This window comes from Vipera ursinii, assembly GCF_947247035.1.
Source record: "Vipera ursinii genome assembly, chromosome: 3".
NCBI lineage: Eukaryota > Metazoa > Chordata > Lepidosauria > Squamata > Viperidae > Vipera > Vipera ursinii.
In genome coordinates this window covers 178,339,055-178,355,624 of record NC_139516.1, presented here as the reverse complement: position 1 = coordinate 178,355,624, position 16,570 = coordinate 178,339,055, and the positions used below count along the sequence as shown (strand labels likewise).

Genomic DNA, 16,570 nt, shown 5'->3' with positions numbered 1-16,570 from the left:
TGGGCCTTATTCATGATGACAATGTGGAAGCTTACTGCAAGAGGTTGAGGGGTTGGTGAACTGGTGTAAGGAAAACAGCCTAGTTTTAAATACCAGAAAAACCAAAGAGATCATTGTCAATTTCAGAAAAGGCAGGCACAGCCACACTTTTCTCTACATTAATGATTCACCTGTGGAGGTAGTTACCAGCATCAAATTCCTGGGTGTGCAGCTAATGAGTAGGCTGGCTTGGTCACTCAACAGCAAGACACTGGTGAAGCGGGCACAGCAGCACCTGCATTTTCTGTGTCGCATGAGAAAAGCACATCTTCCTTCTCCTATCCTTACCACTTTCTACAGGGGGACCATCGAGAGCATCCTGTCATACAGCATAACAGTCTGGTTTGGAAGCATCACTGCTTCAGACAGGAAGGCAATGCAGAGAGTGGTGAGGATGGCCAAAAAGATCATTGGCAGTTCCCTCCCTTCCATCCAGGACATATCACACAAGCGTTGCTTGAGCAGGGTCCATAAGATTATCTGGGACACTACACATCCTCTTCACGACCTGTTTTCCTTGTCACCTTCTGGGAGAAGGCTTCGTGGTATCCATAGCAGAACATCCAGATTCAGCCATAGTTTCATTCCATACAGCATTAACCTTGTGAACTCTCAAGATTCCTCCTTCCATTATATATTCAAGATGGACAGTATCTAAGATTCATTTGTTATGTATATGTAGAGATGTGTACATGTAGGGATGTGGGTTTATACATACTATGCTGTATCTAGTATATTTAGGGGTGTATCATGTATGTGTTTCACTTTGAGAGCAGACAACTAAATTTCATTTTTGATGTGTGCCATTGTACCCACAGTAAAAAAATGACAATAAAAGTTATCTTATCTTAAGCAGAAAAATAAAATCAGGTTATACACAACATTTCAACTTGATTTAACATTGCTTCCTATAATACATAGTGGATGGTTATTTTCTATTTTTTCTAAATTTGCCCAATTTTTTAATCTAAATTAGATATTTTTGGGGGGGTACTACAAGTAATCCTCACTTAACACCAGCAATTGTGATCAGCAACTGTCACTAAGCAATGCAGTCATTAAGTGAAACATTATGTGGCCATGCCTTACATCAGTTCTATAAGTTGTGGCCATTAAGCAAATCACCCATGGCCATTAAGCACAACTTCACATGACTGTGTGACTTGTGACTTACTGCCAGCTTCTCCATTAACTCTATTTGTTGTAAGCTAGCTATGAAATCTTCAAATGGCAATCACATGACCACAAGCTACCACGGTTGTAATATCAAGAACTAATTGTAAAATTAGTCATATGTTTGCTAAACAAGACAGTCATTAAATGAGGACTACCTTTACTATTTAACCTGCCACCTAATGACATGTGTTCTTACAGTTAGATGATGTTTTTTTTACAGTTTTGGTTGTTTGTCCAAATAGGACATTGTACATAACTGTAGAATGCAACCAAAAACTGAAAAAGTTGCCAACTGTCACTCTTTATTAAGTGAAATGACAGCAAAAGCCAAATGACAGCAAAAGCCACTGGAGAAAAACAAGAAGCCAACATGCCCAAGCATAAGAAGGAATCTTTATTAGAGACCATCTTTTGGCAATCAAGAATATCGAATTAGATAGCCACGCAGGGCTTGAAGGACTATATGTATGCCCATTGTAAGAAGTATATACCTAGAGTATAAAGTTACTCTAGACACCTAGTGCATAAAGTTACTCAGATCCACTTTGACCTGGATTGTAGCTATGCAGATCATATGGAAAGGAAAGTCCGATGCTGTAAAGATTTTTTCTCCATAGGAACCTGGAATGTAAGATCCATGAATCAAGGAAAGCTGGACGTGGTCAAACAAGAGATGACAAGACTGAACATCGACATCTTAGGTATCAGCGAAGTAAAATGGACAGGAATGGGTGAATTTAATTCAGATGACCATCAGGTATACTACTGCGGGCAAGAATCCCTCAGAAGAAATGGAGTAGCCTTCATAGTCAATAAAAGAGTAGGAAAAGCAATACTGGGATACAATCCTCAAAATGACAGAATGATCTCAGTTCGAATCCAAGGCAAACCATTCAATATCACAGTAGTCCAAGTCTATGCCCCAACCACCAGTGCTGAAGAGGATGAAATTGACCGGTTCTATGAAGCCCTACAGCACCTTATAGAACTAACACCAAAAAATGATGTCCTTATCATCATGGGGGATTGGAATGCTAAAGTAGGAAGCCAAAAGATAACTGGAATAACAGGCAAGTTTGGCCTTGGAGTACAAAATGAAGCAGGGCACAGGCTGATAGAATTTTGTCAAGAGAATACTATGGTCATAGCAAACACTCTTTTCCAACAACCCAAGAGACGGCTCTACACATGGACGGTCAACACAGAAATCAGATTGACTATATGCTCTGCAGCCAAAGATGGAGAAGCTCTATACAGTCAGTAAAAACAAGACCAGGAGCTGACTTTGGCTCAGACCATGAGCTTCTCCTTGCAAAGTTTAGGCTTAAACTGAAAAAAGTAGGGAAAAGCACTAGGCCACTCAGGTATGAATTAAATCATATCCCTGTTGAATATACAGTAGAGGTGACAAATAGATTTAAGGAATTAGATCTGATAGACAGAGTGCCTGAAGAACTATGGACAGAGGTTCGCGACATTGTACAACAGGTAGCAAACAAAACCATCCCAAAGAAAAAGAAATGCAAGAAAGCAAAATGGCTGTCTGAGGAAGCTTTGCAAATAGCTGAGGAAAGGAGGGAAGCGAAAGGCAAGGGAGAAAAACATAGATATGCCCAATTGAATGCAGAATTCCAGAGAATAGCTAGAAGAGATAAGAATGTTCTTAAATGAACAGTGCAAAGAAATAGAAGAAAACAATAGAATAGGGAGGACCAGAGATCTTTTCAAGAAAATTGGAGAGATGAAGGGAACGTTTAATGCAAAAATGGGCATGATAAAGGACCAAAATGGCAGGGACCTAACAGAGGCAGAAGAGATTAAGAACAGGTGGCAAAATTACACAGAAGAACTATACAAGAATGAGCTTAACATCCCAGATAATCACAATGAGGTGGTCACTGACCTCGAGCCAGACATCCTAGAATGTGAAGTGAAGTGGGCCTTAGAAAAGCTGAGCAACAACAAAGCTAGTGGAGGTGACAGTATGACAGTATTCCAGCTGAGCTATTCAAAATCTTAAAAGACAATGCAGTAAAAGTGCTACACTCAATTTGCCAGCAAATTTGGAAAACTCAACAGTGGCCACAGGATTGGAAAAGATCAGTTTACATTCCAATTCCAAAGAAAGGCAGTGCCAAAGAATGTTCAAACTATCGCACCATTGCACTCATTTCTCATGCTAGTAAAGTCATGCTTAAAATCTTACAAGCTAGACTTCAGTATGTGGATCGAGAACTACCAGAAGTACAGGCAGGATTTCGAAGAGGCAGAGGAACTAGAGATCAAATTGCCAACATACGCTGGATCATGGAGAAAGCTAGGGAGTTCCAGAAAAACATCTACTTCTGCTTCATTAACTATGCTATAGCCTTTGATTGTGTGGATCATAACAAACTGTGGCAAGTTCTTAAAGAGATGGGAGTACCAGACCATCTTATTTGTCTCTTGAGAAACCTATATGCGGGCCAAGAAGCAACAGTGAGAACTGGACATGGAACCACTGATTGGTTCAAAATTGGGAAAGGAGTCCGGCAAGGCTGTATACTGTCGCCATGCCTATTTAACTTATATGCAGAGCACATCAGGAGAAAGGCAGGGCTAGATGAATCAAAAGTTGGAATTAAGATTGCCGGAAGAAATATCAACAACCTAAGATACGCAGATGATACCACTCTAATGGCAGAAAGTGAAGAAGAACTAAAGAGCCTCTTGTTGCAGGTGAAGAAGGAGAGTGCAAAACTTGGGTTGAAACTTAACATTAAGAAAACCAAGATCATGGCATCCGGCCCTCTCAATTCCTGGCAAATAGATGGGGAAGAAATGGAGGTAGTGACAGATTTTATTTTCCTGGGCTCCAAGATCACTGCAGATGGGGACTGTAGCCAAGAAATTAAAAGACGCTTGCTCCTTGGGAGGAAAGCCATGGCAAATCTAGACAGCACACTAAAAAGCAGAGACATCACCCTGTCAACAAAAGTGCGTATAGTCAAGGCTATGGTCTTCCCAGTTGCAATGTATGGCAGTGAAAGCTGGACCATAAGAAAGGCTGAGCGCCAAAGAATTGAGGCCTTTGAACTCTGGTGCTGGAGAAGACTCCTGCGAGTCCCTTGGACTGCAAGGCGATCAAACCGGTCAGTCCTAGAGGAGATCAACCCTGACTGCTCTTTAGAAGGCCAGATCCTGAAGCTAAAACTCAAATACTTTGGCCACCTAATGAGAAGGAAGGACTCACTGGAGAAGAGCCTAATGCTGGGCAAGATTGAGGGCAAGAGAAGAAGGGGACGACAGAGAATGAGGTGGCTGGATGGAGTCACTGAAGCAGTAGGTGTGAGCTTAAATGGACTCCAGAAGATGGTAGAGGACAGGAAGGCCTGGAGGAATGTTGTCCATAGGGTCGCGATGGGTCGGACACGACTTTGCAGCTAACAACAACAACAACAATGGTCTGTGATATATGAAAAGTGTTTAAGTCTATTTGTCTTGGGGAAATAGAAAGACTTCTCATAACTGGGAGCCAACCATCTATAATCTACGTTCCTGTTGGCTTGTCAAGGATTCCCAAAAGGTGATATATGGCTGGTTCTGGCCAGTAATTTAATCCTTCAGTGTGTGTGTGTGGGGGGGTGTTCTCTCTGATTTAAAAATGAAAGGCTACCAGAATGATATGGAAAAAGATGCCAGATGGAATATACAAAATAAATTGAATTGAATTGAATTGAATTTATTGAATTTATATACCGCCCTTTTCCCGTAGGACTCAGGGCAGTTTACAGGTATTTAAAAACGTCAGTACAATACAAAAGTTAAAAACAATTAAAAATAATTAAATTTGATCCCTGAAAAATATAAAACCCCAATTAAAAACTCTCAGCCTGGGCCGGAAAGCTCAAAGAGCCAGGTCTTCAAGTCCCGGCAGAATGACCGAAGGTCGGGGGCAGTCCTAAGCTCCATGGGCAGCTGGTTCCAAAGGGCAGGTGCACCCACTGAGAAGGCCCTCCCCGTGGGTGTTAACCGCTGGCAGTCTTTTACCAGCAGCACCCTGAGAAAGCCCTCCATGTGGGAGCGCACAGGACGAAGGGAACTTGATGCCGGCAGCAGGTGTTCCCTCAAATATCCCGGACCCAAGCCATTTAGGGCTTTATAGGTCATCACCAGCACTTTGAATCTCACCCAGAGGGCAACCGGAAGCCAATGCAGCTCGCGGAGTAGAGGTGTTACATGGGAGTATCGGGAAACCCCCATCACAACTCGCGCAGCAGCATTCTGCACCAGCTGAAGCCTCCGAGTGGTCCTCGAGGGCAGCCCCATGTAGAGAGCGTTGCAGTAGTCTAACCGGGAGGTCACGAGTGCATGGGTGACTGTGTATAGGGCATCTCAGTCCAAGTAGGGTCCAGGAACAGAGGAAGCTGATGCGCCACCACACTCTCAACAAACTTCACCAGAAAGCGAAGGTTGGAGACCGGACGATAGTTATTTAAAACAGCCGGGTCCAGGGTAGGCTTCTTGAGGAGGGGTCTCACCACCGCCTCCTTCAAGGCGGTGGGGAAGATACCCTCCTTCAAGGAAGCAGTTATTACTGCCTGGAACCAGCCTCGTGTCTTCTCCCAGGCCACATAAACCAGCCAGGAGGGGCACGGGTCCACCAAACAGGTGGTGGAGCTCAGCCTCCCCATAATCCTGTCTATATCATCAGGGGAAACAGGATCAAACTCAGTCCAGATAACATGCTCAAGACTGTCCGATTCTTCCACGTCAGACTCCACCCAGTCAGAGTGCAAGCTGGCCCAGATCTGAGCAATTTTGTCCGTCAGATGATGACTAAACTCCTCGGACTGTCCCTGTAAGGGATCCTCCCTCACCTCCTGGTTAAGAAGGGAGCGAGAATTGACTGATCTCTTAATAATTAAAAGGGATAAATAATTAACCAAATGAGCAAACTGGATAATTTTACTACATTGGATTTACAAAATAGACTTGAATAATTTTGTGAAAAAGTACTAAAAGAACTGAAAAGAAATCAAGTTTAGCAGACTGCAGGAATTAAAGATCAAGAGTATTGAAAATAAAAAGAAGGAATATAAAGTTGGTTTATTACATTAAATTAAATCTAATTATTAGCTAAATTATTAGCTAGATTAAATAGGTATGTTATCTCTGATAAACCTTAATAGACTTTCGCTGAACAAGACTTTTAAGGATTTGTTTATAGATAAGAGATGGGATATGAGAAGAAGAGATCATTTGTTGTATTTTAAAAGGTGATAAGTTACTAAAATTGTTTATACTTGTGAGGAAGGGAAAAGTTATTTCTTTTTCTTTAGTATTCTTTTTTCTTTTCTATTTTTTATTTCTGGACTTTTTAGTTTTTAATTCTTAATTTTCCTTCCTCCATGTTGGTTCCAGTCAGTGGTGATTGAGGCAGAATGGGGGGATGAAATTGAACCATTTTGGGGGGTGATGGGGGATGGAGTTCCTCAGAGGAGCTGAGGAACCATAAGTGAGATCATCTGCTGGCATCAGGGAAGCTATCAACTTGCATTAATTCAAAATATTCGAATTTTTTTTCTGTCATGAAATAAAAACAAAAAAGCAAGTTATTTTAATAATCTCCCACTCAATAAAACTGCGTTTGGAGAGTGTACCAATAAAGAAGAAAAAAATAAATTTTAAAATGTATTTTTCGAGTTATCTACTTTTCTACAATTGTCCAATTATAATGATTATCCAAGCTCAATTTATAACACTTTTGCGTAGAATTCAAGTCATGCTTTGATCCTCCATCAGATCCTAAAAATTGCTTTTTTCTAAGTAAGCAACATGCTAAATATTTTCTTGACAGAACATCTCTAATAAGTATTTTTCTCTGCTCTTAAGCCTTATTGCAAACCAATGTCCAGTTAATGAAACCTGCTGTTTTAGTACAGAAGGGTTTATTAAAGAAATGCCTCGTAGACATGATAGTATTTTTAAAAAATGAGAACATTAAACTTTCATTAGAAGAAAGTTGACTCTTAAACATTTAGCAACTGAATTATAACCAAAATATACTTAGCTCACAAAAGGTATTTACGAAGGTGTAATGTAACAAGCCTTCACTAGTAGTTCATTATTATCTGGCAATATGTTTTCAGTATAGCAGTGTTACCATATCTAGCTATCTATAATAATGTTTGACTTTTACTACTGTGTTTCCCCCAAAATAAGACCTGGTCTTCAAGATGCCAAGGATTGAACCAGGAACTTCTATAAGCTACTAAACTATTGTCTCTTTATCTTATGAAAACTCTGATGATGCACTGAATGTTGTTCTCCACAAAACCTACTCTAAGCTTCTGTTATCAAATCAGTGGTCAATATGCCATTTTATTTCCATCTATTTGGTTAATGGGGAAATTTACATTCAAAATGATCTGAGAGATCATAGATTTATAATATTTAAACTATTTGTCACTAATATACAGTATTAAGTTGATTACATGTTTCTATTGCCTACTGGTTTTGTTTCTAATTGTTGTGTACTTAATATAGAATAATAGGTGAAATGAGAAAAAGGAGGGGAAAACAACACATGAATTGTATTCATCTTAGTGGAAAACAGAGTAATTGTTCATTCATTCACAGACCCGGCTAAAGAGAAGCCAAGTTGATGGTGACTGAGTTCATATATCACATAAAGGCATGGTTTGCTGAAGTACAATTTCATTATAAAATCATTATTGACTGGGTTTGTGTTAACACTAAGCTAAAATCTAATAAACATTGCTTAGCAGCATATGAGAAAAAGCTCTTAGCTTCATGCTTTGGCCAATACAGATTATTTCTTTTCTGCTTTCATTAAACTTCTATTTGATCAGGTACTGTGATTCACTTCATATATTATCCCCTTCTGCTGAATCCTCTTTTATATTCTCATCCAAAAACATTCAGGCTTATTTTGTATCTTCAAATAATTTCTTCTGGAACAGTTATTTTCACCTCCACTCTTTTGAATTTACTTCATATTTTTGTGATAGTACAGAAACTAATGCAATAGTTACATCAGGAACTTACCATAAAGGTTTTAGCCTTTCTTTTTGTAAATGCATATGCTTCTTTTTAGCCATTTTAAACTTTTAAACTTTGCACTAGTCTTATTTCTTCTACCACAGTGAAAACATAAAAAAGCTTTCCCCGAAATACCTAATTTGAAAATTCCTAACTAATATAAGAATTTTTAGGAGTCATGTCCTATAAGCAATCATTTTGAGAAAGAGGCAAGAAAGAAGCAATTTTTCCTCAATGTATGATTCTCCATTTATTCTGAAAGGAAATTACCTGAAAAGGAAATTCACATTATTTAAAATCTCTGCCCTCCTCTCAATGGAAAATATAGTTGATTGTAAGAAAAATCTGTGGCTGTCCTTTTTCAATTCTCCACTTGCTCAGTTTTGAAATTTCTATCAATAGAAGAGAATATTTGTAGTTCAGGGTTAAACTGAGGAGTCCTTGGTACTCTCTGAGGTCAGTTGTTTTCCTGCAGACGCTTCATTAGAAGGGAGTGGGGTTAGTGTTAGTGTTGGTGAAAGATTTGCTTTCTTCTTGAAAGTTCCTTGATTAGGCTATTGTTTATGTTAATTTGTTTGTCTGAGTTGAGGTTCCTTGTTTGAGGTATCATTTACTGCTTGATTGTGCTCTGGTATTAATCCTTGCTTATCTGGGTATAAATTGATGGCAAAGAGCTATTCTGAGTCTCATGTTTGTTTTTTTATTTATTTTATTTATTACATTTGTTTGCCACCCATCTTGCTGCAAGCAGCTGAGCAGCTTACATCAAAATAAAACCATAAATATATATATGCAAATGTATAAAATCACACTAAAAATACAGATTATAACTAACTAAAAGATGGGTAGGAAAGGAGCAGAATGTATTGGGAGGAGGAGGTGGGAGCTGCCATTAGCCAATCAACTATCCCCAGGGTAGAGCCAGGTTTTCAGGCTCTTGTGGAAGATCAGGAGGGGGACCCAATCTCACCTCAGGGGCAAGAGGTTCCAAAGGGCCAGAGCCAGGGCAGAAAAGGCTCTTCTTTTGACCCCGCTAGCTGAACTTCCTTTACTGATGGGATCTACAGAATGCCTCCTCTGCTGGCATGGGTGGGTCAGGCCAGTCCCATTAGGGTGAGATAGTTCCTCAAGTAACTTGGGCCAATGCCATGCAGAGTTTCATAGGTAATGACCAATACTTTCAATTTCACCTGGAAGTAAACCAGCAGCCAGTGAATAAGTAAGAACAGCTGTATAATGTGGGCCACTCAGGGGCCCCAAAGACTGCCTTCAGTGCTGCACCCTTCACCAGTTGAAGCTTCTGAATGCTCTTCAAGGACAGTCCCATATAGACCACATTGTAATAGTCCAAACATGAGATAACTTGAATGACTGAGCATGGGGACTACTGATCCAGGAAAGGTTACAGCTGGCATACAACCCAGTCTTTCACTCCTATCAACATTGATTGGGACCAGCCTTGGAGAAAGAAGCCGACCATGCAAGACTATGCTACCCAGCCCAGAATCCATAGGATACTATGGTCGATGGTATCGAAGGCTGCTGATAGGTCAAGAATCCTGACTAAAAGGGACCCATATAATCTGTTTCATTCAGGATCCTCTGAAGTTGGCAAGCAACCACCTTCCCTAAAAAGAGATGGGAAACTGGATGAATATTGTGCAGATAGGTGAGATTAAGCAATGGTTTTTTGAGGAGGGGACAAACCAGTGCCCCGCAAATGTCCCCTCCTGCAGTGAAGAATTTATCACTGCCTGAACTCTCTTGCTAGTCACCATCCTGGAGGCTTTCACCAACCAAGATCTAATTGGCAGGTGGTTGCACTGATAGCGTTGAGGACCCTGTCCACTTCCTCAGGTCCAACAGGATCAAATGTTTCCTTTTTAGCTTTTTCATTGTCTCTTCTGAATGTTGATTATATGTTAATCATACTTTCAACTAGAAAATTGTGAGCATCTATACCAAGCTAGGAAATTCCTGGAGGCTTGGCACCAAAAACTCCTTACTTTAAATTTCTGATATTAATAATCCAGATGTGGATTGATCGAGTGTCTCAAATAATCTAATCAATAAAACAAATAACAATGGTTTATTCTAATTGTGAATTCTGTATGATAATGTCCTGTGCAAAATATAGGACTATATATACTAAATATAGGACTATATATATACTAAATATATATACTAAATATATACTATATATATATATATATATATATATATATATATATATATATATATATATATATATATATATATATATATATATATATATGTTTCAAATGTTAACTCTTTAGATTACCTTGCTAGGCCCCAAACATGGGGCAAATCTTTATTTCCTGTTTTCAGCCTATCTTGAAGGCTATCGAACAGGCAGTAGTCACACCGGACAATTCTTATATTTGTGTAAATTACTAACAAAGAATTAAAGGGAAACTCAGAAATGCATTTCAGTTTCCCTTTAATTCTTTGTTAGTAATTTACACACACATATATATATATATATATATATATATATATATATATATATATATATATATATATATATATATATACTATATATATATATATACTAAATATAGGACTATATATATACAGAGTTATTTTTTCCACATTTGCTAAAATAATACATTTTATGAAATTACCTCCCATCCTTCAATGTGAGATTGCCATTCCTCTAAAACCTCTAATTTTTCCATCTGTCTCTTGGCTTCATTTATGTTGGAACAAACAGCCTTCATTGTTTGGAGAGCTTCCATTAAAGTAGAGTAGTCACTGTGCTTTTTGGGAGTGCGCTTTAACAATTCCTATGTTTAAAAAAGAGTAATAAAATCAATTCTTATTGATTTTACATTATTATCCATTTTCATTAAATGCATAGTTTCCAATTCCAGTCTTTAAGACGCTTGCTCATATTTGAATCCTGTTTTATTTGGATTCATATTTTCACTATTTTTGCAACAGCTATAATAAAATATTAAAGTATTCTAATATTTTATATCAGCAGAAGCCACACATTGAATATGGGCATTTGTGCCTACATACAATTTATCTTCTTACTGCATTGGCAAATAGCCAACCAGAAATTTATTCAAAATTATTCAGTGGTAAAAGTGGCATTAGAAGATCTGCTGTGGGCTACTATATAAAAGTATAATGACTCCAGAAATGCTCCATCCCTACTTGTGGACAGAATTCCATTTTTCCATTCTATTGCATTTCATACTTCTGGACAGGATTCCAATTGATATGCACCTCTCAGGGTTGCTTGTTTGGTGAAATGGACTACTATATAAACTGTTCAAACAAACAAATAATTTGTATTTCCCCATATGGAACTGACTCTTTTCCTAGACTCACAGCTTCTACTTCAGCAAGACCAAGAAAGCCTTTGTATAATTACTTCTTGTACATCGCTATGACCCATTCTGGACTTGGAGGCACTATACAGCACCACTCATCCCCTGATCACCTCACAGCTGGATAACTGTAGGATGTCAAGTTTCCGATGTATGGGCTTTTCAAGTGACTCTGAGGCATTGTTTACCTTAAAAGTCCTTTAATAGCCTAATACACCAGCAAATGCTTGCTTGAAGGAAGCTGGAATCTGAAATCTCCGCCCCTTGCACAATATATTAAAACACAATTCTCCACCTTTCTAATTTTGTCATTAATCATATTCTCCAGTTAATTTAAAGAATCAGTTTCCCTTCTGTTAGAAAACCCGCCAAGGTCTTATCTTCTTTAGTTAAAGATGGCCTTGAAGGTGCAATCCTACTCGTCCCCCCTCCCAACCTTAAACTCAATCTCTTAAAGCAGTACACAAGTTTAACATATGAAATGGCTACTTCTTCATCTCTTGTCAAGCAATAACATTTGTTGTTAACAGCGTTGACATAGGCAATATGACTCTAACGGCATGTTTACACAAGAAAGGAGTAAGTAGGAGTGTGTTCCCCTAAACAAATCCCAAAACAGCTTCCAGCTATTTTTTCCTGTCGAAATAAGAAAACTTATAGGCACAAACAAGTTTCTTCCTAGCAATAGCCAACGGTTGTATTTTTTTCAAAAATCTCTGTCCAGGGATCTTTATTTCACAGCAAGGATCTCAATAGTGTTGGCATACTAGGTTCCATCTTTTGTTTCTTTGCATAATGGGTATTATTATATTCTTTAAAAACAATAATCTCATTTGTTTGGGCAAACAGATTTTTATTTGCAAATGGCAAACAGAATTCAGAAAATAAAACAATTTTCATGTAAAGTATAATAACTTGAGAAGAACATATTTTCACACTTCTTCAAACAAAAATACATACCTTCAAAAAAAGAGGATACTTGCATATTCTCTGGATTGGTGTTACCAAATAACCTTCTAAAGGTACATCTGTACTCTTCCGTCCTCCTAACAACATGCAGTTCTAAGAAAGGAATTAAATCATATGTATTTAAACTAAAATTTATCTTTTAGTAATTTTTTTATAATGCTATATTCCTGGACTTGTTTGGTTCCTCAATTTTGAAGTGGCTTTAATGCTCAGGACTGTTGCTCACTTCGTTTTACGTATTAGCCAGCTGCAGCTAGGCATATTACAGTACATGTTGTTTTGCTAAATCGACTAGACATAGCTACTTCAAAGTAGACTTTACTACACACTTGTGGGAAAATGTGTTGAAGATGTTTCTGAGAATTGTTCATTTCAGCGCAACCATACAAAGAAAGAGGCAATTGCGGATGGTAGTCTGTTTTAACTATATATATCACCTAGAGATAATTTTTGAATCAAAGATATAATTGCTAGCTTTTTGTGTGGACATACTGAGGAGAATAGAATAGGATAGGATAGGATAGGATAGGATAGGATAGGATAGGATAGGATAGGATAGGATAGGATAGACTAGACTAGACTAGACTAGACTAGACTAGACTAGAATAGAATAGAGTAGAGTAGAGTAGAGTAGAGTAGAGTAGAGTAGAGTAGAGTAGAGTAGAGTAGAATAGAATAGAATAGAATAGAATAGAATAGAATAGAATAGAATAGAATAGAATAGAATAGAATAGAATAGAATAGAATAGAATAGAATAGAATAGAATAGAATAGAATTTCTTTATTGGCCAAGTATGATTGGACACACTTTCACAGAAAGAGATCAAATGAAATAGAGAAGACCTTAACATTGTACCTGGGAAGAAACAATTTACACTTGATAATATGATGTAACCAGTATGTTGTTTAATTTTAATTCATTGCAGAGCAAAACTTTGCATAATTTTATATATATTATGGTACAGTTCTGACCTAGTCATCCTTTGCTTTTAAGCCAGAAATAAAGTACTGTTCAGCGCTGACACAAATTCAAGATTATAAACTCAAATTCAGAACAATGGACAATGCATCTCTTAGCACATAATAAATTTATAGGATTCACAATTATAAGATCAGGTAATCATATGCCATTTTATTGATCTAAGCCATTTTATTAATAACTATTAGCCACATGGTTTATATGTAACATCCTCATTAAGCTTTAGGGTAATACCTGTTGCAGGGCAGAAATAGGAAAATAATGTACTGAGCAGAGGACAAACTTGCACTACCTGAAAACAGTTCACTTCATTTCTATTTATAATGCTAACTGCGGATTAATTTAAAAGTTAACAACATTTCAATAGCTATAAGTTCCGGGAAGTAGGATAATAAATAAAGTGGCCACTTATTCTTATCCAGCAGACTGTTTATTTATTTAGCTTTCAAAAGCTTACATGTCACTTGGAAATGTGTGTGTTGGTGTGTATGTACGTCCACACCCACACAAACACACATGTGCAGACCTTTGAGTCATTGCTAACTCCTGGAAACTGCTTGGCAAGATTTCAGAAATGATTTGCCTTTCCATCCTTCCTGAGAAAGGGTTGAGAAAAGTGGTAGGCCCAAGGTCCCACAGCTGACTTTATGCCTAAAGTGGGACTAGAAATCATAGTATCCTGGTTTCCAGCCCAATGTATTAAACCACTACACCAAACATAGAAGTGAATGGCAATCAAATTACCGCACAAACCAGAACATATAGAATACAAAAAAGCGTTTATTTACCAGTAAAAATGTCCGCACTGTTTTTATTTTGTTAAGTTCAAGCAAAAGCTTTTGTGCTTTTTCATGATTGCTGCAGTATTCATCATAGATACGAAATCTGTCTCTCTGAATAAAGAGTTTTTAAATTAGTTATTTTGGTCATATTTTAACAGATTTTTAAAGGAATAGTGTAAATAAAAATATGAACAAATACAGTATCTGTGAACAAATATAAAACACAATTGGTTTACAACAAATATTTAAACATTGACAAATCAATTTATAAAAAAATCAGTACAAATCAGTTTATTAAAAAAAAGTCCTGTCTTCATTTTTTTTATTTTAGTTTTATACTTAGGTTCAAGAAAGTGTTTGTATCTTCTCATGGTTAAGATCAGGCTCCCATATGGTACCTATAGTCCAAGAATATCTTGTGTAACTTTACAGAACTGTGCATTTTATTGTCAGTGAACGTACTGCTGTTCACTTATATATCCAATGTGTTCTAGTAAAAGAAAAACCTGTTATCTGCATATTACTGGAGGGGAAAGTTATTCAAGACAAATGTAAAAAAGTGATTATTGTTCCAATATGTTAGGCCAGATTCATGAAAAATCATGATAATACCTACTCATTCCACTGAATAAGCTGAAAATTCAGCTTCCAAGCGTCCTTAAAAGATCTCATAAATTATGCAATCAAGATCATTTTGTCCTCTAATTGGATTATACATGAACTACCCTGCCAGTATTTTTTTTTTAAAAAAAACAGCACTGGAGAAAAGAATATAATCAATTACATAAAGCTTATATTACTGGATTTGACATACAAAGTGGAGAAAGCAGGATCCCACTTCTTGTTGCGAATTAGGTTCGGGATGCAGACATTCTTCAATCCTAGATAGGAAGTTTTTGTGAACTTCTAGAATATCTTCAATATTTGAGAACAATGTCTGTAAGCAAGAAACCCAGAGTGTAAATAAATCCATTTGAGAAACAATAAAAAGGAAGTGAAAACAAATAAGAACTAACCTTAACTGCTTCCTCTGTTACATTTTTATCAATCTTAGTAATAGCACACTGCATTATTCTGTGAAGGAATGCCTGGATAAAGGGAAAAATAAAAATAAAGATATTAGTAAGGCACTAAAAAGTCAGACAAAAGGGACGCGGTGGCTCAGTGGGTTAGGACGCTGAGCTTGTCAATCAGAAGTTCAGCAGTTTGGCGGGTTGAATCCCGAGTGCCGCGTAACAGAGTGAGCGCCTGTTACTCGTCCCAGCTTTGGCCAACCTAGCAGTTCGAAAGCACATAAAAATGCAAGTAGAAAAATAGGGACCACTATGGTGGGAAGGTAACAGCGTTCCGTGCGCCTTTTACGTCTAGTCATGCCAGCCACATGACCATGGAGACATCCTCGGACAAGCACTGGCTCTTCGGCTTTGAAACGGAGATAAGCACCGGCCCCTAGAGTCAGAAATGACTAGCACGCATGAGCGGAGGAACTTTTACCTTTACCTAAAAAGTCAGACAAGTAGCCCAGAACAGCTACAGTGATAAATTTTGACATGAATGAAAAAGAGTTAACATTCAGCATCTTTTAGTCACAATCTATGTTGTGTGTGTGTGTATGTGTATATATATATATACACACACACACAAAAAAAAAATTAGCAAAGATCTCAGACTCACAAAATCATGAGCTCTCAAATTATTAAGAAATCTCATGGAAGAGATTTTGTGATTTCACATAATTTCAGAATACTTAGGTCAGATAAGTATAAGTATCATCCCTGGTCTATAAAATCACTGAATGTAGATGGTATTTTATTGTAGTTTGAAAAGAAGAAATAAATAATACAACTTCAAACAAAAAAAAATTACTTGTAAATACCTAAAGTTATTACTGAAGACAGCTCGGGATGGCATTCAATCGCCACGAATCCAGTTCTAATTCATTGCACAGCTGCTGAGTTTTTATTTTCTAATATATTAAGCACAACATGGAAAAAGCAAAATAAAAGAAACCACAAATAATGCATATATACCCTTAGGAACCCCTTCATGGATTACTGCCTTGTCGTGGCAAAGGGGCTTGCGTAATTCAATGAAGCTATGAGCTATGCCGTGCAGGGCCACCCAAGATGGAAAGGTCATAGCAGAGAGTTCTGACAAAACGTGATCCACTGGAGAAGGAAATGGCAACCCACTCCAGTATCTTTGCCATGAAAACCCTATGG

General features: G+C 37.7%; 1 protein-coding gene across 1 annotated transcript in view; it reads right to left on the bottom strand.

The window, feature by feature from the left end:
• The window catches only part of PREX2 (phosphatidylinositol-3,4,5-trisphosphate dependent Rac exchange factor 2), a gene marked incomplete at its 5' end in the record, with an annotated part of 104,998 nt that overhangs the window by 66,164 nt on the left and 22,264 nt on the right, over nucleotides 1–16,570 (bottom strand). The window contains 5 exons of the mRNA XM_083361200.1: nucleotides 10,905–11,066; nucleotides 12,579–12,680; nucleotides 14,355–14,459; nucleotides 15,163–15,285; nucleotides 15,365–15,436. Of these exons, the coding sequence (XP_083217326.1) occupies nucleotides 10,905–11,066; nucleotides 12,579–12,680; nucleotides 14,355–14,459; nucleotides 15,163–15,285; nucleotides 15,365–15,436 (564 nt within the window). The remainder of the gene's footprint in view (nucleotides 1–10,904; nucleotides 11,067–12,578; nucleotides 12,681–14,354; nucleotides 14,460–15,162; nucleotides 15,286–15,364; nucleotides 15,437–16,570) is intronic.